Source organism: Balearica regulorum, chromosome 1 (assembly GCF_011004875.1).
Source record: "Balearica regulorum gibbericeps isolate bBalReg1 chromosome 1, bBalReg1.pri, whole genome shotgun sequence".
Classification (NCBI taxonomy): domain Eukaryota; kingdom Metazoa; phylum Chordata; class Aves; order Gruiformes; family Gruidae; genus Balearica; species Balearica regulorum.
The window spans coordinates 121,034,607-121,057,125 of record NC_046184.1 but is presented as its reverse complement, the minus strand read 5'-3'; the positions used below and the strand labels follow the sequence as shown (position 1 = coordinate 121,057,125).

At 39.1% G+C, this 22,519-nt stretch overlaps 1 protein-coding gene across 9 annotated transcripts in view; it reads right to left on the bottom strand.

Annotated features, from left to right (window-relative positions):
- PKNOX1 (PBX/knotted 1 homeobox 1) overlaps nucleotides 1-22,519 on the bottom strand; it is a 62,392-nt gene that overhangs the window by 13,193 nt on the left and 26,680 nt on the right. For 7 of the 9 annotated variants that reach the window (XM_075772936.1, XM_075772922.1, XM_075772898.1 and 4 more), the window contains 6 exons: nucleotides 22,152-22,253; nucleotides 19,340-19,467; nucleotides 18,009-18,180; nucleotides 3,808-3,978; nucleotides 2,233-2,332; nucleotides 499-596 (listed from right to left, as the gene is read on the bottom strand). In XM_075772936.1, the coding sequence (XP_075629051.1) occupies nucleotides 499-596; nucleotides 2,233-2,332; nucleotides 3,808-3,978; nucleotides 18,009-18,180; nucleotides 19,340-19,467; nucleotides 22,152-22,202 (720 nt within the window). In that variant the 5' untranslated portion in view covers nucleotides 22,203-22,253. Of the gene's footprint in view, nucleotides 1-498; nucleotides 597-2,232; nucleotides 2,333-3,807; nucleotides 3,979-5,347; nucleotides 5,372-7,687; nucleotides 7,734-18,008; nucleotides 18,181-19,339; nucleotides 19,468-22,151; nucleotides 22,254-22,519 lie in introns of those variants that run through there. The other 2 variants (XM_075772941.1, XM_075772951.1) reach the window with 2 other exon arrangements.

Here is a 22,519-nt window from a genome sequence, read left to right as displayed (position 1 = left end):
GTGGTTGCTATCACAATAAAAAGTTAAATTTCTGACAACAGCAGTGTGGCACCATAATGCAATATAGTATATTTATCCAGCCATAAACCTAGTTCAACAATTAGAAGATGTTTAATCATTGAAAAAGTGTCTATTGAATTCACAGGGGTTTTTGTTTTGGTGAGTGGGTTTTGGGATTTTTTTGCGGGGGTGGGGGGAGGGTGGTTTTTTCAGTTCATTTTATTTTAAATCCATGTACCTATACTTTTCTGCCATCAGTAAAAAAAGATATTTAACAGGTAGGAACTATGAAGACTTGTTGTGGCAAAGGAGATCTGTCTGGGACCTTATGCCATGTTATATAATTTGTAACTCCCATAACAGTGCTCGCACCAATTTCACATTAGTTACTATGTCTGTGTACATATTCTGACAGTGTGTCAAACAAACTGAAATGCTTAAAACCAAGCAGATTTATTTGAACCCAGAATACTATTCTGTGAAGCCCATGAAACAAACCTGAGAGTTCTGGATCCGAATAGTCCCAGGTGACAGTGCTTGGGTCACCACTTGACCTTGTGGAGTGACCACAGTGACTGGCTGATACACTGTCCCCCCTTAAAACAAAACAGCAACAAAAATTATAGGTAAGTAAAAGTCCTTCAAATATTATTCTCTTTAAACACACAAACACATCAGCACTGCAGACAATACAACAGTTTTGATAATATATCATAGAATCATAGAATGGTTTGGGTTGGAAGGGACCTTAAAGACCATCTAGTTCCAACCCCCCTGCCACGGGCAGGGACACCCTCCACTAGACCACGTTGCCCAAAGCCCCATCCAACCTGGCCTTGAACACTTCCAGGGATGGGGCAGCCACAACCTCTCTGGGCAACCTGTTCCAGCGCCTCACCACCTTCACAGTAAAGAATTTCTTTCTAACATCTAATCTAAATCGACCCTCCTTCAGCTTAAACCCATTACCCCTTGTCCGGTCACTACACTCCCTGATAAACAGCCCCTCACCACCTTTCCTGTAGGCCCCTTCAGGTACTGGTAAGCCACAATTAGGTCTCCCCGGAGCCTTCTCTTCTCCAGGCTGAACAGCCCCAACTCTCTCAGCCTGTCCTCACAGGAGAGGTGCTCCAGCCCTCCGATCAGCTTCGTGGCCCTCCTCTGGACTCGCTCCAACAGATCCATGTCTCTCCTGTACTGGGGCCCCCAGAGCTGGACACAGTACTCCAGGTGGGGTCTCACAAGAGCGGAGTAGAGGGGCAGAAGCACCTCCCTCAACCTGCTGGTCACATATCAACTATTCCTTCTAGTAAGCATGTAAGATGTGCTCTTTGCTACACTAAAATTTTTGCCATCCACAATAATCTGTATGAAATTCGATTATGTTTCTCTGTATTTTAGGCATTCTAAATCTATTTTCAAAGGAAAATGCCACAACTATCAGGCTATAAAATAGTTCATAATTTTGTTTTAACTGAGCTAACTCTTCAGCCGGCAAGGGTCACAACTCCAAAACCACACCTATGTGTGTCAAGTGGTTAGGGCAGTCAGATGCGTAACACTTAGATGCTTGGGTCAACTAAGGTGACAGAATTTTGGTGAATGCATATTGGGGTCCTGGGCACCAAAGCCTTAAGGCACATATTGTGTCTCGGGATAACCTCTCTGCAAGTATATGCTGTAGTAGCACACTGCATTGCTTTGTTGCATTTGTAGTCAAGGTTTTTCTTCTTTGTTTGTTTGAAAACCTTGCTTAGAAGCAAGATAAAACATTTCAGTTCAAATGCCATCTCCAGACAATAGAAGAACGACTTGGACATCAAGGATTTCACAGATTTGTAGGTGTCGTTCCAAACTCTGTAGAGCATGAGACAGCTAGCAAGTGCAGTATTTTAGGTATTGCATGGTGGATTTTTTTCTGTCAAACAGAATTCTTTTTTTGAAGGAAGGGGAAAAAAAAGACGTCTCTGAAACGTCTTTTAACAAAAGTAGCATTGCTCAGAAAGATCTCTTAATATTATGTATGTAACCTCCACTCACAAATGGATACTTGGGTACACATATAAATTAAACGAACATTCAGAAACCAGTAAGGCACTCAACCATACTGTAACAGCTTTTCAAGTAGTAGAGTTAAAACATATTTTTAAAAGTATTTCTATATTTTTGTAACAACTATAAGAGAAACTAAAATGAAGAACAAGGTGCCAGTTTTACTTCACTATGTCATACCTGCTACTGTTGCCATAGTTACATTTCCCTGCTGCAATGCTGATGCTGGCACCATAATCCCTTGGGGACTGAGTGTGCCTGCAATGGCACTTGGAATTTGCTAGAAAAATAAAACAATTAGTTGATTGCATTTTTTTAAAGTTTTTTAAAGTTTTAGATTTTTTTTTAAGGAGATAAAGCATGCTTGTGTAGATGTATATAAAATACATTTGGAGCTTAATCACAGGATTAACTTCAAAGAGAAAGAAACTTCATTAGAATTTCATCATTACCTACGTTAACTTTCTCATTATCACCAAGCATTACCTTTGAAAACCCTCATGAAAGCAACTGTTAGAAAAAACATAAAACTATCTTGAGAAATTTTAGGACTGAACTGATTCTAGGTATATAAATACTAAGAGAAACAGTTTCCAAAGGCACAAGAGATAAAGGATAGATGGAATGGACCCTTCATGCTCTTATTACAAGCATCAAAGATTTAGAATTTTAGTTATTACCTTAATTCCTTCAATTTCAAAATAACGTATTCAGTATTCAAGATGCCCAATATGTTTTATTGTGCCCAGGATAGTTCTTATTCAACCCTGACGATGCAAACTCTTACATATTCTTTAATATGTATGAATAATTATTGTTACCCAATACAAAATTCAGTCCCTCCTGTCTCTACAGAAGACTGTAACAAACAAAGAAGCCCCATATTTTAGAAGTTGTTTCTGTCTGATTTTAGACTCTCCTTTCCACATTTCCAGACAGCAAAGCCTAAGTAAGGAGTCCAGATGGTGAAGGTTAAAAGTCATTGAGACTTTTCAGAATACATAGCACCAAATACATTCATAAGTCAGAGAAGGACCATCCCCTAAGACTAGATATCTAGCAGGTACTCGGATGGCAGGGCTCACTTTCCAGCATCTAACAGCAGAAGCATCAACCATAATGTACTAACTGTTGTTAATTAACTGTTGTTGACTTACTAAAAAAAAGCAATTGGTTATTGCATTTACGTAATGTCAACAATATATAAACTGAGGTTCATATGTATAGAAATGGGTATCATTCATAACTACAGTTACCCCAGGTGACATACGTCTCAAATATTGCAACTACAATCCATCAGACATTGTCTGTTTGTTCCAGAATACAGATGGTGTATAAAAAGTAGCCACCATGTCAGTATTTTAATCAAGCAGACAAGACTAAAGAGAGCTTCTTAACAAGGATTTTTTTTTCTTCTCCTTTGTTTATTCTGTTTCCTAGCCTCCTTCCAACAAAATAGCAAATCTAGGCTATTCTGAGTATCTCCATTTGCTGAACTAAGAGAAAATCATAAAAGGAAGACAGACAAAAAAGGTGACTCTCTGTTCTGGCACATTTGAACAAATTTGTCCATCAGGCAGTGGCACACAGGTGTGCACAAAAAAAAAAATACAGCTCTTTCTACTCTTAATCACCAATTTCGAGAAAGTGAAAGAAACTGCAGAAACTCTGTTTGCAAACTAATAGCAATAGAAGTGTAGTTACAATTTCCTAAGGAAATAAGCAAAAATACAGTTAACTGTACTTGAAACATACCTGTGATTGCACAGGTGAATAAGGGCTTCCAGGCTCTCCACTTAATAGAGTTTCACTGTTCATTTTTGTCTTCAGGCAAGCAATGTAACGACTACAGAAATCCTTGCAGAGTTCATTAACTTTTTCTAGCTCAAGCAGATGGATACGTAGAACTTGGATTGCTTTTACCATCTAGGGAGAGAATTGGAAAAAAAAATTAGAAACAAAATAACTGTTATTTTTTTTTAAAAATTAATCTGAGATTTAAGCAAACACTACTTTCCAGTAACAAAGATCATCCAATTAAAGCAGAGTTACTATTTGCTGAGTGCTGACTAGAGTTCTCTAGTTCTGACCATTATGCTCCTGAAATGTGAAAGGAACATGTTTACATAAAATACCTATATCCTTCCACTGCACAAGTAAACTACCATACAGGGGAAACAAAACATGACAACAATATAATCGTTGTCTCTGTCACATGTGACATATTAGGAAGACAGAGGTGTTAAGGTGTACACGGAGCACAGAATGAGCCTGCATGTCCACATGATCTTTTATCCTCATCATACAACTCTGGATCATACACCACACAAGACCGAAAAGTGAAGGAAAGTAATCGCAACCACGCATATTATTTGGAAAGCGTGGTTGGAACAGGCTTGGTAAGCACTAGGCGTCTTGAGCTACATATCAGAAACTTCAGGTTCATTTCCACATTACACCCTGTCCCAGGAAAACTAAAAGTGTACAGATGAATTTGAGATACACTGAGAAGACCCTTCTGTGACTTAGCATAAATTTGTCACATAAATTGCTAGGGAGGGTGAAAGGTACTGGAAATGGCCTGCCATCTCACCTTTAGTTTTCTATAAAATTAGAATAAAGAGGTCCCAAAGTTTGTCACATTGTTCAACAAAGCTTAAAGAAATCAAACAGTTTCCTAGAGCTTTGAAGTTTCTCTGTAACTGTATGTCAAAGATTAATAACTCTGAGGTAAAACCTTGTAAAAGCTTTCAGGTGAGAAGACTTTCTGAAATACAAACCATTAAATACAAAGCACTAGACCCAATAAGAAAGCCATGTTTAAACAAAAACTGAAATATAGGAGATAAGTACGTGATGAAAATACTTATCATGCTTACTGCAAGAAAGATACTTACGAGCTTGGATAGCTAATGGTATTACCTACGGCATAAAAATAGCTTAGGTGATTGTAGGGGTCATGGCAGAAGATCAAAAGCTAAAACCAAATCCAGATGGTCTAAATTTCCATGAAGCAGTAGGAAATCCAGGACATTCAAATATGTACATAACACACTGGCAAAGTAATTACTTTACTCTTCATACAGTGTGCCATCCCCAACATTTACTTGCTATGCTAGATCTCCAAGAAAAATAGCTGTCAGTTTTATGAAACTGAATAGATTATAATTTTGAAACTAAGTGCAGAGCTTGATTTTAGCACTATTTGGAAAAAACCTTCCTATATGAAGAGTCATGTACCTGGCCAGAGCACTGAATCCAAGGACCAGAAATGATAGCTAAGTAATCCACTTACTACTTCAAACTAAAGAAGCGAACGGGGAGCTGAAGTTGCCTTTGTTCAAAGCACCTGAAGGAGATCAAGGCAGGCAAACCTCTGTGTGTACTCCCTTCTCCCCCATGATGACTTTAGCTTTCATTGTGACAGATCTTTTCCCTGTTTTTTCAGTTGTATGACACTCACCTAGTGTAGAAAATTGTATGTTAAACAAGAGAAAAAAACTGAAGTGATAACAAAAAAGGAAAACTTATCCCTTCTCAGGGCTAAAAAGAAAAAAGCCAAATCATACATCTTTAAAAGCACAGCTGCAGAAAAATCTGAGCTGTAGACTTGAGACAGTTGATCCAAATTAAAATCTGGTAACTCTTATGACCTATGACATCAAAAGCCTTTGAAATAGTAAGTGCAATGGCTCAGCACTAAGGTATATAAAAGAGCAATCTTCTAAAACAGCCCTCAGCAGTGGTTGCTGTTTAAACTGTGTTTAAAGTACCTTTAAACAGAACCAAGTTAAACTCTGCTAATTTAACTAGATTTTAATAAAAAACAAAGGTCATCTATGTTTAAAGATATTCTGCTCCTTTCAGTATTAATGACTGTTCTGTAATACTGCAACAGCCAAAGAGTTTCAGAGACAAAAAAGTTTAATTATAAAATTCTTCACATGTGGCAGACCAACACAGAGCACATATATTAGTGAATGCCTTAAACATTTGGCTAGAACTGAAGTAACAAAAATATGCCTTTGGGCAGATAATATTTGACCATATTAGCGATTAGCTTTCCTCACGTAGGAGGGTTTTTTTTCTTAAACCATTACCCATTATTTATATTATTTATTTATCAGCATTTGTTTGGAGGAAAAACAAAAGTCCTTTCTTCAGCTTAATTTTAGTTTCAAATTGATGGCTGAAGTGAAAATTGAATTCAAGTCAAAATTAACCACAAACCAAGAATTAGTAACACTATCCAGGTTTCTGCAGAGCCACACACAGTCACACTTCTCTTACAGGAAGCTGCGCTACTGTGGTTGGGAAGGCAAACAAAACTTTGTAAATATGCCATGCCTGTCACCAGGACTTATTTACTCATTTACAACTACACTAACTGTGGCCATATGGCTCCTGGTCTCTTGCACCATGGGTGGACCAAACTTGAATTTGTTGGCAGAAGTTTGCTTTTTCCTTGAAACTAAAAAAAAAACCCAAACCAAACCAAACCCAAAAAAACCCCACAAAAAACCACACAAAAAACCCCACCCCAAATAAAACCCCACCCCTTAAAAAAAAAAAGCTAAAAACTCCTGATAAAAATCACCCATGTTGAACAAAGGTAACACAAAGAAATGTTTCCAGACAGATCACAGTAGCAGTAATATTTCATTCCTATGTTCTTAAAAGGTACACGTTAAAAATCTGTAACAACCATGTTTTTGTTATTTAGTGCTACTGAGTAGAATATGCCACAGAATAATTAATTTTTATAACCCACTTGATTCAGCCTTGTCAGCTGTAGAAATAAACCTGGTGCATCATTTCAGAGAAATGCACAGACAGAAGTAACCATGAGATATATGTATATTGTTGAAACACTTGTAAATAAGGGTAACAGTAACTATTAAGCAGAGAAAGATTATTGAAAAACTTCCAGTTCCTGCTAAAGCTGCTACCCAGAGCATATTCACATATAAATATGTCATATATTAAATTCTGAGACATCTTTAGCCCTAAAAATGCTTTAGATTGTGCCTGTGTCCTGTCTTTTCCGTGCCTCAAGCACATGGTGCAAAGGGCGCTGAACACACTACGCACCACCTTAGTCACAATCCCCAGCTCACCTTTGGTTTTTTATGGATTTCAGTGCACATAACATAAGCATATAGCAAATACATACGCAGACAACATATATGCAAGAATCACCATATACTGACAAGTAATCTTCTTACTCAAATGACTCTTCTCATTTGCAAGAAAACAATTAAAATATGTACATTCACAGCTCACCTACCTTCCTGAGCAAATCTTTCTGGGGCAATTTAGGTCTTCAGGGGAAGAACACAAACTGTGGGAGAGGGGGGTTTTATTTTCATTTGTTTTGATTTGATAGCCTCTCTTCCCTACTTTGAGTCCCCAGCTATGAGATATAGCTAGGAAAGGTATGACTAGAGGTTTATGAGACAGTTCTGCACATCACACTACTAAGAACAATTTTCAGAAATGCAAAAGCATGGCTTGCTCACTTGAGAATATTTAAATGACATCAGCTGGCTTCACCACCACTGTAACTTTTCCTAACACAACTAAAAATTCAATAGGATAGTCTTTGAGAAGAGGGTACTGAACCAAAAATCCTTACCACAAATGAAACAAAAAACTCGGGGGTCTTCAAAAAAGGCAGTGTCCTGTTCAAATACAAAAGTGAGAGTATATTTAACACCCCATGTTTTGTATTGCTTCTAGACTTGATAAAGTCGTAAGTAACCTGCTCTGACTTCACAGCTGACCGTACTTTGTGCAGGAGGTTGTACTACAGACCTCTTGAGCTTGTAATCCAACCTAAATCATCCTATGGTCCTATGAATGCACGGATATTAAAAAAGCCACCCATATATGAGAAAAGTTTACTCTGAACAGAAGCTATACAAGAGGTAGGAACCATCCTGAGGCAAACAATGATTCCACAGTGGCTGGGTTAACAGTAAGCAACAAAGAAGTGTTAAGTACTGAATGTCTTAAAACATAATGTAATCTATGAAAGCTCTAAAAATTATCTGCAAACACTCATGCTGAACAACTTCTAAGACATGGAGGATCCTAAGTCCTAAGCACAAAAGGATACTAATAGACAACAAAGAGAAGCTGGTTCATTGGTTCATTCCAAATCTGTTTTATCTGTGAAAATGAGATGGACATGTCAAAGGGGTAAGAGGTTCCAACAGATGGTACTCCATGTTACGGCGATACAGCTGAGCATGCTTCCAGAAAGAAGCGTGTGCACCTGGGAACCTCTGGCTAGCAATACAGACCACCAAGATCTGGTTCTTAACAGCAAACATCTCTTCTGGTACTGATGCTTAATATAAGGACTAAGGTGGATGCAAAGTAACAATTCAAAAAGATAAGGAGGAAGTTAAAGCTCTGGGAAAGAAAGTACACTTCCCGTCTAGTAAGTAAAATGAGCACAACCTTCAGCTTCCACTTCCTTCCCACAGGGACTAGGATTTGAAGAAAGGGAGGTCTGCAGCATGTCTTGCAGCTAATCAGCACTTAACATCAAGTTCAAAGAAGATCAGTGCAGACATGGAGAGCATGGGTGACTAAGAATCAGAAAAGAGAACAAAATTGTTGAAAATCAGAAGGTCTCTGTAGAAGACAGTCCAAGATAGAGGATAATTCTGGCTCTGATAATATGCTGTGCCATGCATATCTACAAGACCTAAACATTTACTGCAAAAAAATCATAAACTTTTACCTCTCTGTTTTACCTCCCTGAATAGTCTAACCTGTATGGTCAGAGCCAGGGAAGTTGGAAGGGAAAAGTTTCAAAGTTCTGTTTGTGGCCAACAGTTCTTGAAGAGCAAACATGTAACTACCACAGAAAAGCCACTTTCTTTGTGTATTTATTAGGGATGGACTGTAACTTCAATCCAAAGACAACTACCTCTTCTGACTGGAAGATGAATCTGCGTTAAAAGTAAAGAATCTCAAGACTTGCTACATTCTCAGGGCAAGCTGATAAAAATCTGTCTAGGAGCTAGCACTGAAGCTTATCAGTTTTCTTTCAACAGATCTTAGAACTGAACTCCTGTGACATGCCCTTCCTTGGAAGGAAGAGGCATCTTATACACCTCAGAAAAAGGAAGAGACAACAACTGAAACTTCACGCTTTAGGAAAGCCATAACACAGTTTTGTGGGTTTAAGTGCTGCAGGTTTTGAACACAAACCATTGCTGACTCTTTTAGATGAATGCACGTATAGAAAAAGAATAGGAACATAGCAATAAATCAAATAAAATATGCTCAATCCAGGTAATTTCACAGAGTACATTAAACATTCATTTAAAGAAAAAAAAAAAAAACCCTTCCACAAGAAAGTGCCAATTTTTTCACCTCTTTCCAAATTCTTACAATCTATTCTGAGAAATTCTTGCTCTTCTCTAAATATGCTGAAGCCTAATACCAAAGCTCTGATTTGATCCAGAAGCCATCAACATTTATAGAAATGTTCCCATCCATTTCACTCAAACACTCTATTTTGACAATGTGCCTGACAAAGTCAGGCTTGGGAAAGACACTGCAAAAGTAAAAGGCCTAGTAACACTATTTCTGTGTTGACCCTTTGCCGTGCTGCTTCAAGATCACCAACTGATGCTGTTGGAGTGGTTAACCAGAAAGAACCCTTCCATCTAGATAATAAAAAATTATTGAAACTTGGTTTACAGGCCAGGTTTAGCAATATATGGATATCCTTAAAGTTAAGTTTCAGGTGGATGCTACCTGTATTTCCCACTGCTGAAATCCTTTATACTACTAATACAGAAAATCACCAATTAATTTAGAATAGGAAACATAATATGTTTCAAAGTAACAAGGTAATCTAGACTATAGCTTCCTAAGAGCTACTCAAGTTAGAACAACCTTACACTGCTCTTGATGAACTCCCTTTCTGGTCACACTGATCTAATGCCTATGCCGTCCAGATTAACATTCTGTATTTTCTCTGGATGAAAACCAAACTTTTACTTTGGAATATTCAAGGTATTTCAAATGAGTGTGCAATGTGAAGCATTGCCAGGATTGTAAGAGGCCCTACAATCAGTATCTGTGGCCCTTCACAATTTCTGTTATCTAGTCGATTAGCCTATAGGCAGTATGGAGTCTGAAATGATACTCTGCTGTTTTGGAGCCATTAGTTTAAGCTCCGTCACAAAAACTGTGCAGTGTAGTTGAGTTCTACGTGCCACTTCCAAAAGAAGTAAAGGGAAAAAATCTGAAACAGCTGAATTAGCAGCCAATTTCCTTACTGTAGGCAGGCCTGTGACTTTTTGGAAAGGACTTGAATTTGGCTCTTTGTAGTACTATAATGTTCAATTCATCTCACTTTAGCTCTGGCTCCAAGTTAAAGGATTGCTACAGAGCAGACATTTACACCTTATTTGTTTGACTCTGCCAGGGTCAGATAAAAGTATAGGTGGAAAGCAAGTAGTTGTCTGGCCTACCTGCTCCACCCTTCTGGCTTGTTCTAATTAGCAGTCTTCACTGGCTTCTCCTTTCAAGTGAGTGGTTGATGTAATATTGAAGTTAAAAAGGGAGGGACAGCAAGAACAGAAGACATTACAAAGGTGTGCAATATTAGAATCCCTCTCTACTAAAAAGAGATTTTTCATCTATATAAAAACGTATACATTTATGTGACACACGGCAGAAAAAACTGCCCAACTACAGCCTTCTCTATGCAAGCACCAATATTACAAGCTGAAGAAGAGACTGAAAATTATACTAGCTATTTCACAACTTGACAGAAGCTCTTCTGCTCATTACCCCTGACAAAATAAACAGCTTGTCAGAATGTCAGCTGTTCAGAGTCCGCAGCCTTCAGGACAGGCAGAGGACAAGTTGCACTCAGATTTCTTCTGGTATCTAGTAATAGAAAGTCATGGCTAACAATATGACTACAGAACAGGAGTTCAATGCCAAAGATTTTTGATTTTGCAACGTGGTTCCAATTTAAGATAGTACTGACCTCAGCAGCCACTGAATACAAGACATAAACAAATACTCCCTCATCTATCTCAGACAAAATCAGCCACATTTGTGCAGCCCATCAACGAAGGTGAATACTGCACAAACCAAGAGACTTTGTCACCACTAAAATCACAAACAGGTCAATCAGCAGGAAGGACTACTTGAACACAGCAGACCCATCTATAACCAACGCAAGCTAGATCTGAGAGAATGTTTGGGTACAACCAAAAAGCATGTGAAGCAGGCCAAGGCATGTAGGATCTTCGAGAAACAAATCTCTGAAGGCTCACAGAAACCACAGAATAGTTGAGGCTGGAAGGGATCCCACGAGATTGTTTAATCCAACCCCCCTGCTCAAAGCAAGGTCAGCTAGGGCAGGTTGCTCAGGGCCACATCCAGTTGGGTTTTGACTATCTCCAGGGATGGAGATTTCACAACCTCTCTGGGAAACCTGTGCCAGTATTCAGTCACCCTTACAGTAAAGATGGTTTTTCTTATGTTTTAATGGAACTTCCTGTGTTTCAATTTATGTCCATTTCCTCCTGCCTTTTCACTGGGCACCACTGAGAGTCTGTCTTCTTTACTCCCCCATTAGGTATTTAAATACACTGATAATATCCCCCCAAACCTTCACTGCTGCAGACTAAATAATTCCAGCTCTCTGAGCCTCTCTTCACATGAGAGATGCTCTAGTCCCTTAATCACCTTCATGGTCCTTTGCTGGAGTCACTCTAGTCTGTCTATGTCTAGTAGTGGGAAGCCCAGAACTGCACCCAGCCCTCCAGACGTGTCTCACCAGTGCCAAGCAGAGGGAAAGTATCACATCCCTTGACCTGCTGACAACGTTCTTCCTAACAGCCCAAGCATATTGAATTTCTTTGCTGCAAGGATGCATTGCTATTTCATATTTGACCTGATGTGCACCAGGACTGTCAGGTCCTTTTCCACAAAGCTGCTTTCCAGCTGTTTGGCCCCCAGTGTGTACCAGTGCATGGCGTTATTCCTCCCCAGGCACAGGACTTAGCATTTCCCTTTGCTAAACTCCATGAGATTCCTATTTGCCTATTTCTCCAGAAGTGACGAAGTACCTGTGAATGGTGGCACAGCCATGTGGTCATTAGCCACTCCTTCTGGTTTTGCAACATCTGCAAACATGCCAAGGGTACGCTTTGCCCCACCATCCAGGTCATTAATGAAGATGTTAAACAGTATTGGTTCCAGTATCAATCCCTGGAGTACACCACTAATGACCAACCTTCAGCTGGTCTTTATGTGAGAGAGCAACTGGAATGTATTGAGTTCTGCCTAGGGGTGGATGAAGAATGAGTCAAGAGCTTATGGGTAAGACTTAAGGGGCAGGCTAATATGGGTGACACTGTTGTGGGTGTTTACTACAGGCCACCTGATCAGGAAGAGGAAGTCAAAGAGGCTCACAGACAGCTGGAAGTAGCCTCACAATTGCAGGCCCTGGTTGTCATGGGGGACTTGGTTGAAGTCCCTGATGGTTGAAGACCCTGATATTTGCTGGAAAGGCAACACAGTCCAGGAGGTTCCTGTAGAGTATTGATGATAACTTTTTGATACAGGTGGTGGAGGAGCCCACGAGGAGAGGGGTGCTGCTGGACTTTGTACTAACAAACAAAGGACTGGTTGGGGATGTGGAGACTGGGAGCAGCCTTGGCTGCAATGACCATGAGATGGTGGAGTTCAAGATCCTGAGTGGAAGAAGGGCAATAAGTAGGATTATAACCCTGAACTTCAGGAGAGCTAACTTTGGCTTCTTCAAAGACCTGCTGGGGAGAATTCCATGGGTTAGGACTCTAGAACGTAGGGTGGTCCAAGAGAGCTGGTTAATATTCAAGCACCACTTCCTCCAAGCTCAAGATCAGTGCATCCCGAAGAGTAAGAAATCAAGCAAAGGAGGCAGGAGATCTGCATGGATGAGCAAGGAGCTCCTGGAACAATTCAAAGGGAAGAAAGAAGTTAACAGAATGTGGGAAAAGGGACTGGCCACTTGGAAGGAATATAAGAACATTGTCAGAGTATGCAGGGATGCAACAACGAAGGCTAGGGCCCACTCGGAATTAAATCTGGCAAGGGCTGTCAAGGACAACAGAAGGGCTTCTTCAAGTACATCAGCAGCAAAAAGAAGACTATGGAAAATGTGGGCCCGCTGCTGAACGAGGTACCCGGGTGACAGAGGATACAGAGAAGGCAGAGTTACTGAATGCCTTCTTTGCTTGTCTTTACTGCTAAGGCTGACCCTCAGGAATCCCAGACCCTAGAGGTAAGAGAGAAAGTCTGGAGAAAGGAAGACTTTCCCTTGGTTGAGGAGGATCAGGTTAGAGATCATTTAGGCAAACTCAACACCCCAAAATCCATGGGCCCTGACAGAATGCTGAGGGGGCTGGCATATGTTATTGCTAAGCCACTCTCTGAAAGGTCATGGAGAATAGGAGAGGTGCCTGAGGACTGCAGAAAAGCCAGTATCACTCTGATCTTCAAAAAGGGCAAGAAGGAGGACCCAGAAAACTACAGGCCAGTCAGCCCTACCTCCATCCCTGGAAAGGTGATGGAACAGCTCATTCTGGGGGTCATCTCTGAGGTTGTGGAAGAAAAGAAGGTTATCTGGAGTGGTCAGCATGGATTCATCAAGGGGAAATCACGCTTGACCAATCTGATAGACTTCTATGAAGGCACAACTGGCTGGATGGATGAGGGGAGAGCAGATGATGTTGTCTACCTTGACTTCAGTAAGGCTTTTGCCAGTGTCTCCCATAACATCCTCATAGGCAAGCTTAAGAAGTGTGGGTTAAATGAGTGGAAGAGTGAGGTGGATTGAGAGCTGGCTGAATGGCAGAGCTCAGAGGGTTGTGATAAGTGGCACAGAGTCTGCTTGGAGGCCTGCAGCTGGCAGTATGCCCCGGGGTCAGTACGGGGTCCAGTCCTGTTCAACATTATCATCAATGACCTGGATGAGGTGACAGAGTGTACCCTCAGCAAGTTTGCTGACAATACTAAATTAGGAGGAGTGGCTGATACACCAGAAAGCTGTGCTGCTATTCAGCAAGACTTGGACAAGCTGGAGAGTTGGGTAGAGAGGAACCTAATGAAGTTCAACGAAGACAAGTATAGGATCCTGCACCTAGGGAGGAACAAGCCCATGCACCAGTACAGGTTAGGGGATGACCTGCTGGGAAGCAGCTCTGCGGAGAAGGACCTGGGAGTCCTGGTGGACAACTAGTTATCCATGAGCCAGCAATGTGCCCTTGTGGCCAAGAAGGCCAATGGTGTCCTGGGGTGCATTAAGAAGTGTGGCCAGCAGGTCAAAGGAGGTTATCCTCCCCCTCTACTCTGCTCTGGTGAGGCCACATCTGGCTCCCCAGTTCAAGAAAGACAGGAAACTACTGGAGAGAGTCCAGCGGAGGGCTACAAAGATGATTAAGGGACTGGAGCATCTCTCTCTTATGAGGAAAGGCTGAGAGCAGGGTCTGTTTAGCCTGGAAAAGAGAAGACTAAGAGGGGATCTCATCAATGCTTTTAAATATCTAAAGGGTAGGTGTCAAGAGGATGGGGCCAGGCTCTTTTCAGTGGTGTCCAGTGACAGAACAAGGGGCAACGGGCACAAACTGGAACACAGGAAGTTCCATCTCAACATGAGGAAAAACTTCTTCACTTTGAGGGTGACCGAGCACTGGAACAGGCTGCCCAGAGAGGTCGTGGAGTCTCTTCTCTGGAGAGATTCAAAACCCACCTGGATGTGATCCTGTGCAACCTGCTCTAGGTGATCCTGCTTTAGCAGGGCTAGATGATCTCCAGAGGTCTCTTCCAATCCCTACCATTCTGTGATTCTGTGACTTCATGCTGCTGACTAAAATCCTTTGAGCACAGCAGTTCAGTCAGTTTTCAGTTCATCTCACTGCTCATTTTTCTAGTCCATATTTTATCAGTTTACCTATGAGAACATTATTGGAGACAGTGTCAAAAGCCTTACTAAAGCCAAGATAAACTGTATCCATTGCTCTTTCCTCATCCACTGAGCCAGAACTACTACCTTCCGACTATTAGATTTCAGATGTGCTTCTGAAAAGAAATTGGGATTAGAAAGATAAGAGAAAACAGTATATTTGTATTGAATTCAGAGTTATAAATGAAGAAAATAACTTGAGGCTTAGCAAGTCAGAAGACCTGCTTCATGCAGAACAGAACTAACTCTCATTTTTGAGTAAAGTATTGGAGGCAAGTATATTCAAGAAAGTCTTTGAAGAAAGAGCCATGGAAAATTTTATTGGCGTCTTCAAATTCACAGCTGATGGGCCAGCACTCTGGAGGTGTCACTGATAGCAGTAACAAAAACCCGGACATATTATAGAGTGAAAGAGATAAAGAAGTGATTCCAAAAGTATAACCATTCCCAATAGTCAAATTTCTAGATACCAGGGCCAAACCACAAGATCCTGAAACTGGCATGTTATTTCAGGAATTCTTTGTGCAATTCATTCTTTAACAACCAAAAGCCACACAGGACTTTGTGCGTGTCCCAATTAGCATCTGTGATGAACCGCAGTTTTTAGCCTAGATTTAGTCTTCCTCAGAAACTAATGGCTCTTTAAACCATTTATCTCCTTCTCTCTCAATAATGCTCTTTCTTTCCCCCCCAAATTTGCCTGAGTGCTTTCCTGTTCAAGAAAGATCTAAAATTATGGTACCAGTGGCCCTCAATCTCCAAGGCTTTCTGCAGCCAGATGGAACAGCCATACTCTTCACAGATATACCACCTCATTATAACCATTTTGAAGTACTTATTTTGGCTTACAAACATAAGACAATCATTATATTGTGCCACAAATATTTCATAAATGTAATATGACACCACTCACATTTCAAATAAAAAAAAAACCCAAAGCACCCCACACCACTACTGCTCACACTAGGGCAGTAACTAAAGAGCAGAATTATCATTTATTTCCCCATGCCTTTATTTTTCTTCTTTCATATTCTATTTTTAATTCCTACAATGACAACAGTCATTCTACTACAGGGTTTATTCATGGAACTGTTTTAGTAGATATGTCAATGCTTCTTTCTACTTAGAAAACTAAGTCACTGTCTGTATCAATAAGTATTTCTCAGGTGAGATGCATCACAATTTGCCCACAATGATAAATGATTAAGATATTACATAGAGATTTTGGGGGTCCAATTCTGTTCTAGTTGTAACTTTGACTAAAGTGGCCAATGCCTGTTCTTCAGTTCTTCATTTATAAACTGAGAATCTTTACATTAATACTGAGAGTATGATTATGTACCATATTATGCATCCTCCTTTAGCTGTTTCCCATCATTCTGAAGGGCATTGTTTTGGGTCACCTTCTAACACAAAAACGTTATCTGAGCCTCAGAATGTTTCCAAACTGAAAATAAAAGCTTCTGTGAGACAACAGCTCCTCAGCCATAGCTGTAAGAGAACTTTTTGAAAGCACTCTTGCAGGTGGATTAGGGCAAAACGAACTTGATTCATCCTTGAAGAAGATTTAATCTAAGGTGACTTTATATTCACATAGACTAAGATCATTGACGCAATGTATTAAGATATTTCAATCCTGGGCACTGTAACCTACAGTTAAAAGGATATAACAAGTAACTGAGAAGGTAACTTTTTATGTCTCTCTAGCTAGAGCTGTAAAAGCTTGCCTCACTCTAGAACATAGTCTCTTCTGCCGCCTTTACTCTCACACTGGTCTAATCGTACATAGAGACTCTTGTAGCTTTATTTTCCATGATACTATTTAAGTACTACCTTCTCAGAACTTAAGTACACTAACAATTGGTCATGAAGTGCTTGGAAAGAAGTCAAGTTATGCAAAATGACTATTTAGGCTGCTTGCAAAAGCAGCCAAGATTGACCTCTTTTTTGCAACAATACATGCTCTTCCTAACACACTATTCACTGCAACACTCCTGCCAATTCTAAACAGCATGTCAGATTTATTTCTTGTTTAAGTCCTGCTTTTGTTTAAGAGTTTTCTCCAGGTACATTACCTTAAGCCCCTATGCAGGATATTATTTGCCCACACAAATCTTCTTATATATCAACTTTAAAACATTACCATTTCTGTTGTTTACAGCCTCCCATCAATTTAGTTTAGCTTGTGAACTTCAATATTTTAAGTAGCCTTTTCTCCTATGAGGTAGACTCAAGGATGAAGACTTGGTTTATTACATAGCCCCCTTAAAGGAACAGGTTTTCAAAAATGAAACAAAGCACTTGACCCCTATAATTCTAACACACTTGAATAAGATAAAAATCCAGTTGCAACATGACTCTAAAGAGACGAAGGCAGGTAGAGAGTTTAGGAACTAGCATGTCAAGAGAGGTGCTCTCTAGAGATGTGATTCAAGAGGGAGACTAAGGGCCTGGGGAAATCACAGCTTCATTATAGGAAGGACTTCCAGAAAGCCTAAGGGAGACAATGACATGTAAGAAAAAATTTGTGTATGTTACAGTTTCTAAGCTCATCTTGTAACAGCTTGTCTCCCACATTAACTAGATGAATCCTCGTTAAAACAAACAGTTGGAAAAAACTTTCGTTGATTACACGTTTTTGATAAATATATGTGTTGACACTTGAAAATTGATTTGCAGAGTCAACCTGGATATGGCAAGCATATGTTTCTGTTCATCTCTAATATACTAATCGCAGCCAGTTTAGAATGAGAAACAACTGTGAAGGGCCCAATGTCAGATAAGAGGGAAAGAAGGAGTCAGAAGAATTTTTTAAAAAATGTTTCTCAGCATTAACATAAAGAAGAATCTCTGGTAGGAAGAAAAATATGAGGAGAAACTATAAACACCAGTTGAGATCAGAAATTAGGAAGAAGAGGCAAATATGATGATTGTTTCAGAAGTAAAAGAAACAGCTCATACTTACCAAATTATCGGTTTCTGGATCTTCACAGAAAAAGGGTTTTCCTTCTTTCTCCTGCTTCCTTACAAAATTTTCAATATCTACATCAAAACTAGCAGAAGTTGTGCCTTCTGAGCCTTGTGTAGATTGTTCACATTTTTCAAATAATAGTGCTAACAAGGGAAATAGCGGGTGCCTAGAATAGAAGTTAAAATACATGAATAAGTATTTTCACTTATATGTACACCACTGAAAGTAAGACATCCAGCTCTTGTGAGGTAAGTCACCCACGTAAGAAAAAGACAGACAAGTCTTAGAAGTGACTACATATAACACCACTGGCTATAGCAAAACATGATGAAAGTTTTGGGTTTTTTTCATTTTGATTTACCACATAATCTAGAGGCAAGTAAAGCAGTAAAATACGTATATTTAAATACAAAGAACAATCACAACCTAAAAAGCTAGGACATACTGTTTAATTCACTGTAATTGAGTGGCAAGAGATACATTGATACAGTGCATTAAAAATGAGGATTAGTATTTACAAATAGGATGAATGCAGATTTAAATCATGAAATAAAGTCTGATAAAACACATTTATTCTTCAATGAGAGCCTTATTTATACATCATAAATAACTTTACAGAATTGAGAATAGTATCCAAGCTATACTCAGAGGCCTCCTATGAAATCATGATCAGAGCAGATGATTTTGTTAGCACAAGCCTGTAAATGAGCAGATACATCTTTCTGCTTCAGGTTTTTGGTTTGTTTGTTTGGGTTTTTTTTAATCTGCAAACTGGTAGTAATTATGTCTTTATAAAGCACTTAAAGTAAAAGAACACTTAACCTCATCAAAACCAAGCATACTGTTTAGCACAGCACTTAACACTGGAAAAATCTCAGATTAGTGTGTTTATACATCAACATTTAATCCAGTTTGAGCTAATTACTGGGCAACAGATTGTTATCCCTAAAGAAATAGGAGTAAAGATGGATCTAATTACAATAAAAATAAAATCTCACATTAAAGATAAAAACTACAGTATAACAAATAGCGACCATAGTTCAACAGTCTGAGTAGGCTTGCTAAATTTCACTTGTGCTTTAAAGGCAGCCACATTTAGAATATCCTTTAAAACTATGCTGAAACTGAAGAATCCCACAATCAAGGGAAGTGGTTTTTTTTTTCTTGGCTGAAGACTGACAGTGAAGCTAATTTGATCTTACTCTTTCCCTGCAAACTGAGACAGTTAGCCAAGAGATCATCTGATTTTAAACTATTTATTATTAATTAAAAAATGTTCCTCTATCCTTTACCCTTCAAAAGACCGAACACAAGTCCATTACTACCTGTAAATGGCCTGCTTGTCTGCATCCATTGGAGTTTGAGATTCTACAGGGGCAGGACTCACCCCTTCTGCATCAGTTTCAGAGCAGTTGGGATCTTGTTCAGTTTTTAACTCTGTTACTACTTGCATCTGTAGGAAAAAAGAAAGCTATTTTACGTCAAGCTTTACTTATAAGTGTACTGTTTTCTAAGGAAATAGCAATGCAAAGGGCTACTTAATTGCCAGAAGGTTGGTATGACTTGGCAGTTACACAAAAAGCCATAGCAGTTAACAAAAGCCCTCTTTCAGTCCTTGACACTTTTTGATGAGTAAAGGTCACTTCAATTTTCAGACCTCAGCTTTAAAATGGGAATGACAGATATTAGTAAATTAAAGCATTTTGTCTCTCAAGTGCCTATTTTTGAAGTAGGTTAGCAAAAAATAGGAATTTTTTTTGCTCAAAAAAAATTTATCAGTATTTCTGCATAAAATGGAAATTTTAGGATGGAAACAACAAAAAGGAAAGTTTCTACTCTTAAGTTTTCTTTCTTACTGTATATTATATCAAGATACTAAAGAAAAGAGATCCTGAAGTTTTTCTTGTCCATTAAAATGCACATTTTCTTACAAAGAACTGAAATATTCTGTGTCCCTCCAATCTTTCAACTATGAAGAGCATAACCTCCCCGACCTTTACCCCTCAAATTTACATATTATAATAACAAATTATTTTAGGAATATGAAACTACTGGAGAAAACAGCAGTAACTGCTTCTACAACTCCACTTATCACACCGTTACACAATCTGCCACCACTGGAAAAACAACATAGAACCACAGCTTCTACCCAGCACCTCTAAATTGCACTAGAGCCTGGTAACACCTTTGAGGTGCTCTGAAGGCATTAGAAGTGGCTTTTCCATCACGTCCAGCTAAATATCATTCAGATTAAAGGTCTTAAAAGAACCTGATCTCTGAAAGTCATAGCTTCCCCCCCGCAAACTCCTTGGTTTTCTCCTGTTTGAGCACTGGGAACACCTGTACAAAGACAAAATCACTGCAATCTTTTTTTCCTACTTTAACCCTAACAAGTTTTGAGTAGAGGACAGATACTGTTCTACACATCACCAGGTAGCCAGAACTGACACCTGCAAAAAGCAAGTGTACAGAATGCAATCCTCTGACCTCTTTTCCCATGACATGTATGTATCGCATCACTCACAGGAACCCTCTAAGAGGAGAGCTGGCCTCCAGAAACTATTAGAGAACCTGACTCTGACTGAATTGAACCTATTTCCACACAACATAAGCAAAAGGAATTTATATTATTCCCAACAAGAAAGAAGTCTGGGAGAACCAAAAGGTTTGTGCTTTATTACCTGTTGGGGCCAAGCCATCTCCTAGCAAAATCAGAAACTGAGAAAATGCCAGCGTATCCTACCAACAGAGCAGCCTGACTCGCAAAACGCTTCCTCAGCAAGCATAGATGATTTTTAAGCCAGAATGCTTGCAAAAGAGATGCAACTAATGGACTCATTTCTTGGCTAATGACAAGAAGGAGGAGCAAAATAAAGAGGACGACTCATACAAGTGATTATAAATGTTGAGCCACACATCTGCAGAGTTCAAAGGGAGAGAGCACGTTCAGTTAGGGCTCTCTGTCACTAGAAGGAGGAAATAGCTTACTTAAAACTGCAACCTATTTTCTGTGGGCCATTTCCAAATTACAAAAGCAGCAGGCACCCACATTACCTGTCTATCTTGGTCACTGAGAGCTTAAAATACAAAACATATAGAAAGAAAATGCTCTCTCCCAATCCATTCTTTACAAAAAGATGTATTACTTTCACTGACGTGTCACAGGATGTCATGGTATTTGCTGGTGGGAATACAGTAAAAGATGTAAGGTAGGTGACAGGAGAGAGAGAAATTAGAATTGCAATAAAAAGAAGCAAACAACAACAACCAATAATCCCAAATTGCATTCAGATAAACATTTTTTTGTAAGAGATGGGAAAAGTTGCTGGTTGTCTTCTGACTGTTCACCACTGTTGCCATCTGCTGACAGAAGTACTTGTATTTACTGCTGAGGGCTGACACATAGTAACGTAAAAATGGGTCTTCAGAGTACAGGCCACCAGCATGACTTGTCTCCAGTTAACAGTATTTTAATTTAGCAATTCAAATTGTTGCAATATACAGCCTGTTGTACAAAAAAGAAACATTGTGACCAGACATATCTGAGTATGTTTCAGTATTCTAGCTGTTTGTTAACAGAAGTAAGAAACTGGAAGCCCACTGACCAGCTTTCTAATTAGCAATTCTTATCAATAACCTCATTATAATGAATTTAAGTATTTTACTGGTTTTCAGCTTGGAGCATAATTGCATCAACTTAAATGTAGTTAAAAGTAGCACATCACTCTAGATAACTAAATGTATCCTACACTTGCTCAAGATCAACAAGTCTATGACTGTGTAATCATCTATTGTAACCACAGACACATAAGAACACTGAAGTATCATATACACAAAGTATTGTGGATGCCCAGTGACCTTCCTAAATTACGGCAAACAAATAATCTAGAGCAGATTCAGAAGAAAACCCCTTATCTAACCATACTTCCAGAAGGTAAGCAAAGTCATGCAAAGATTAGCTAAGCCTTTAATAAGTATCCAAGTATTAAAGAATAGCAGCTTATCACTTTAAAAATTTTGTTTTACAAACAAGAACAGATACTTAAAACAATGCCACAGCAGGCACTAAGGAGAAAGTCACAACCTTTTTTCTCTTGCTAACGGTATTAGTTCATAGAGAAAGAAAACGACACCTACCTGTTGTCCATCTTGATAGTTGTCTATACTTAATGTCTGTGTTGCCATCATGGTTAATAAAACGTTAATTATGTCAAATCATCATAAGTATGAACAAATATTCTTGAAAAAGAAAAAGAGTCAGTTACAAAAGTGACCACCTAGAATCCAGTTCTAAAAGATGAAAATTGACCATGATAGTTAAGTGCATTTAAAAAAAAAAAAAATCAAGTTGGAAAATGCAACAGGTTTCATCAGCAAAAAGTTCATTGTATCATTTTATAATTTAACATAAGATTTTTAATAAGAGGCTCAGGTTCTTTTACATTCACAAACTTCAAGTAAACTTTTTATTTTTGCACTACTTTACTAACTTATTCTAAGGTAAT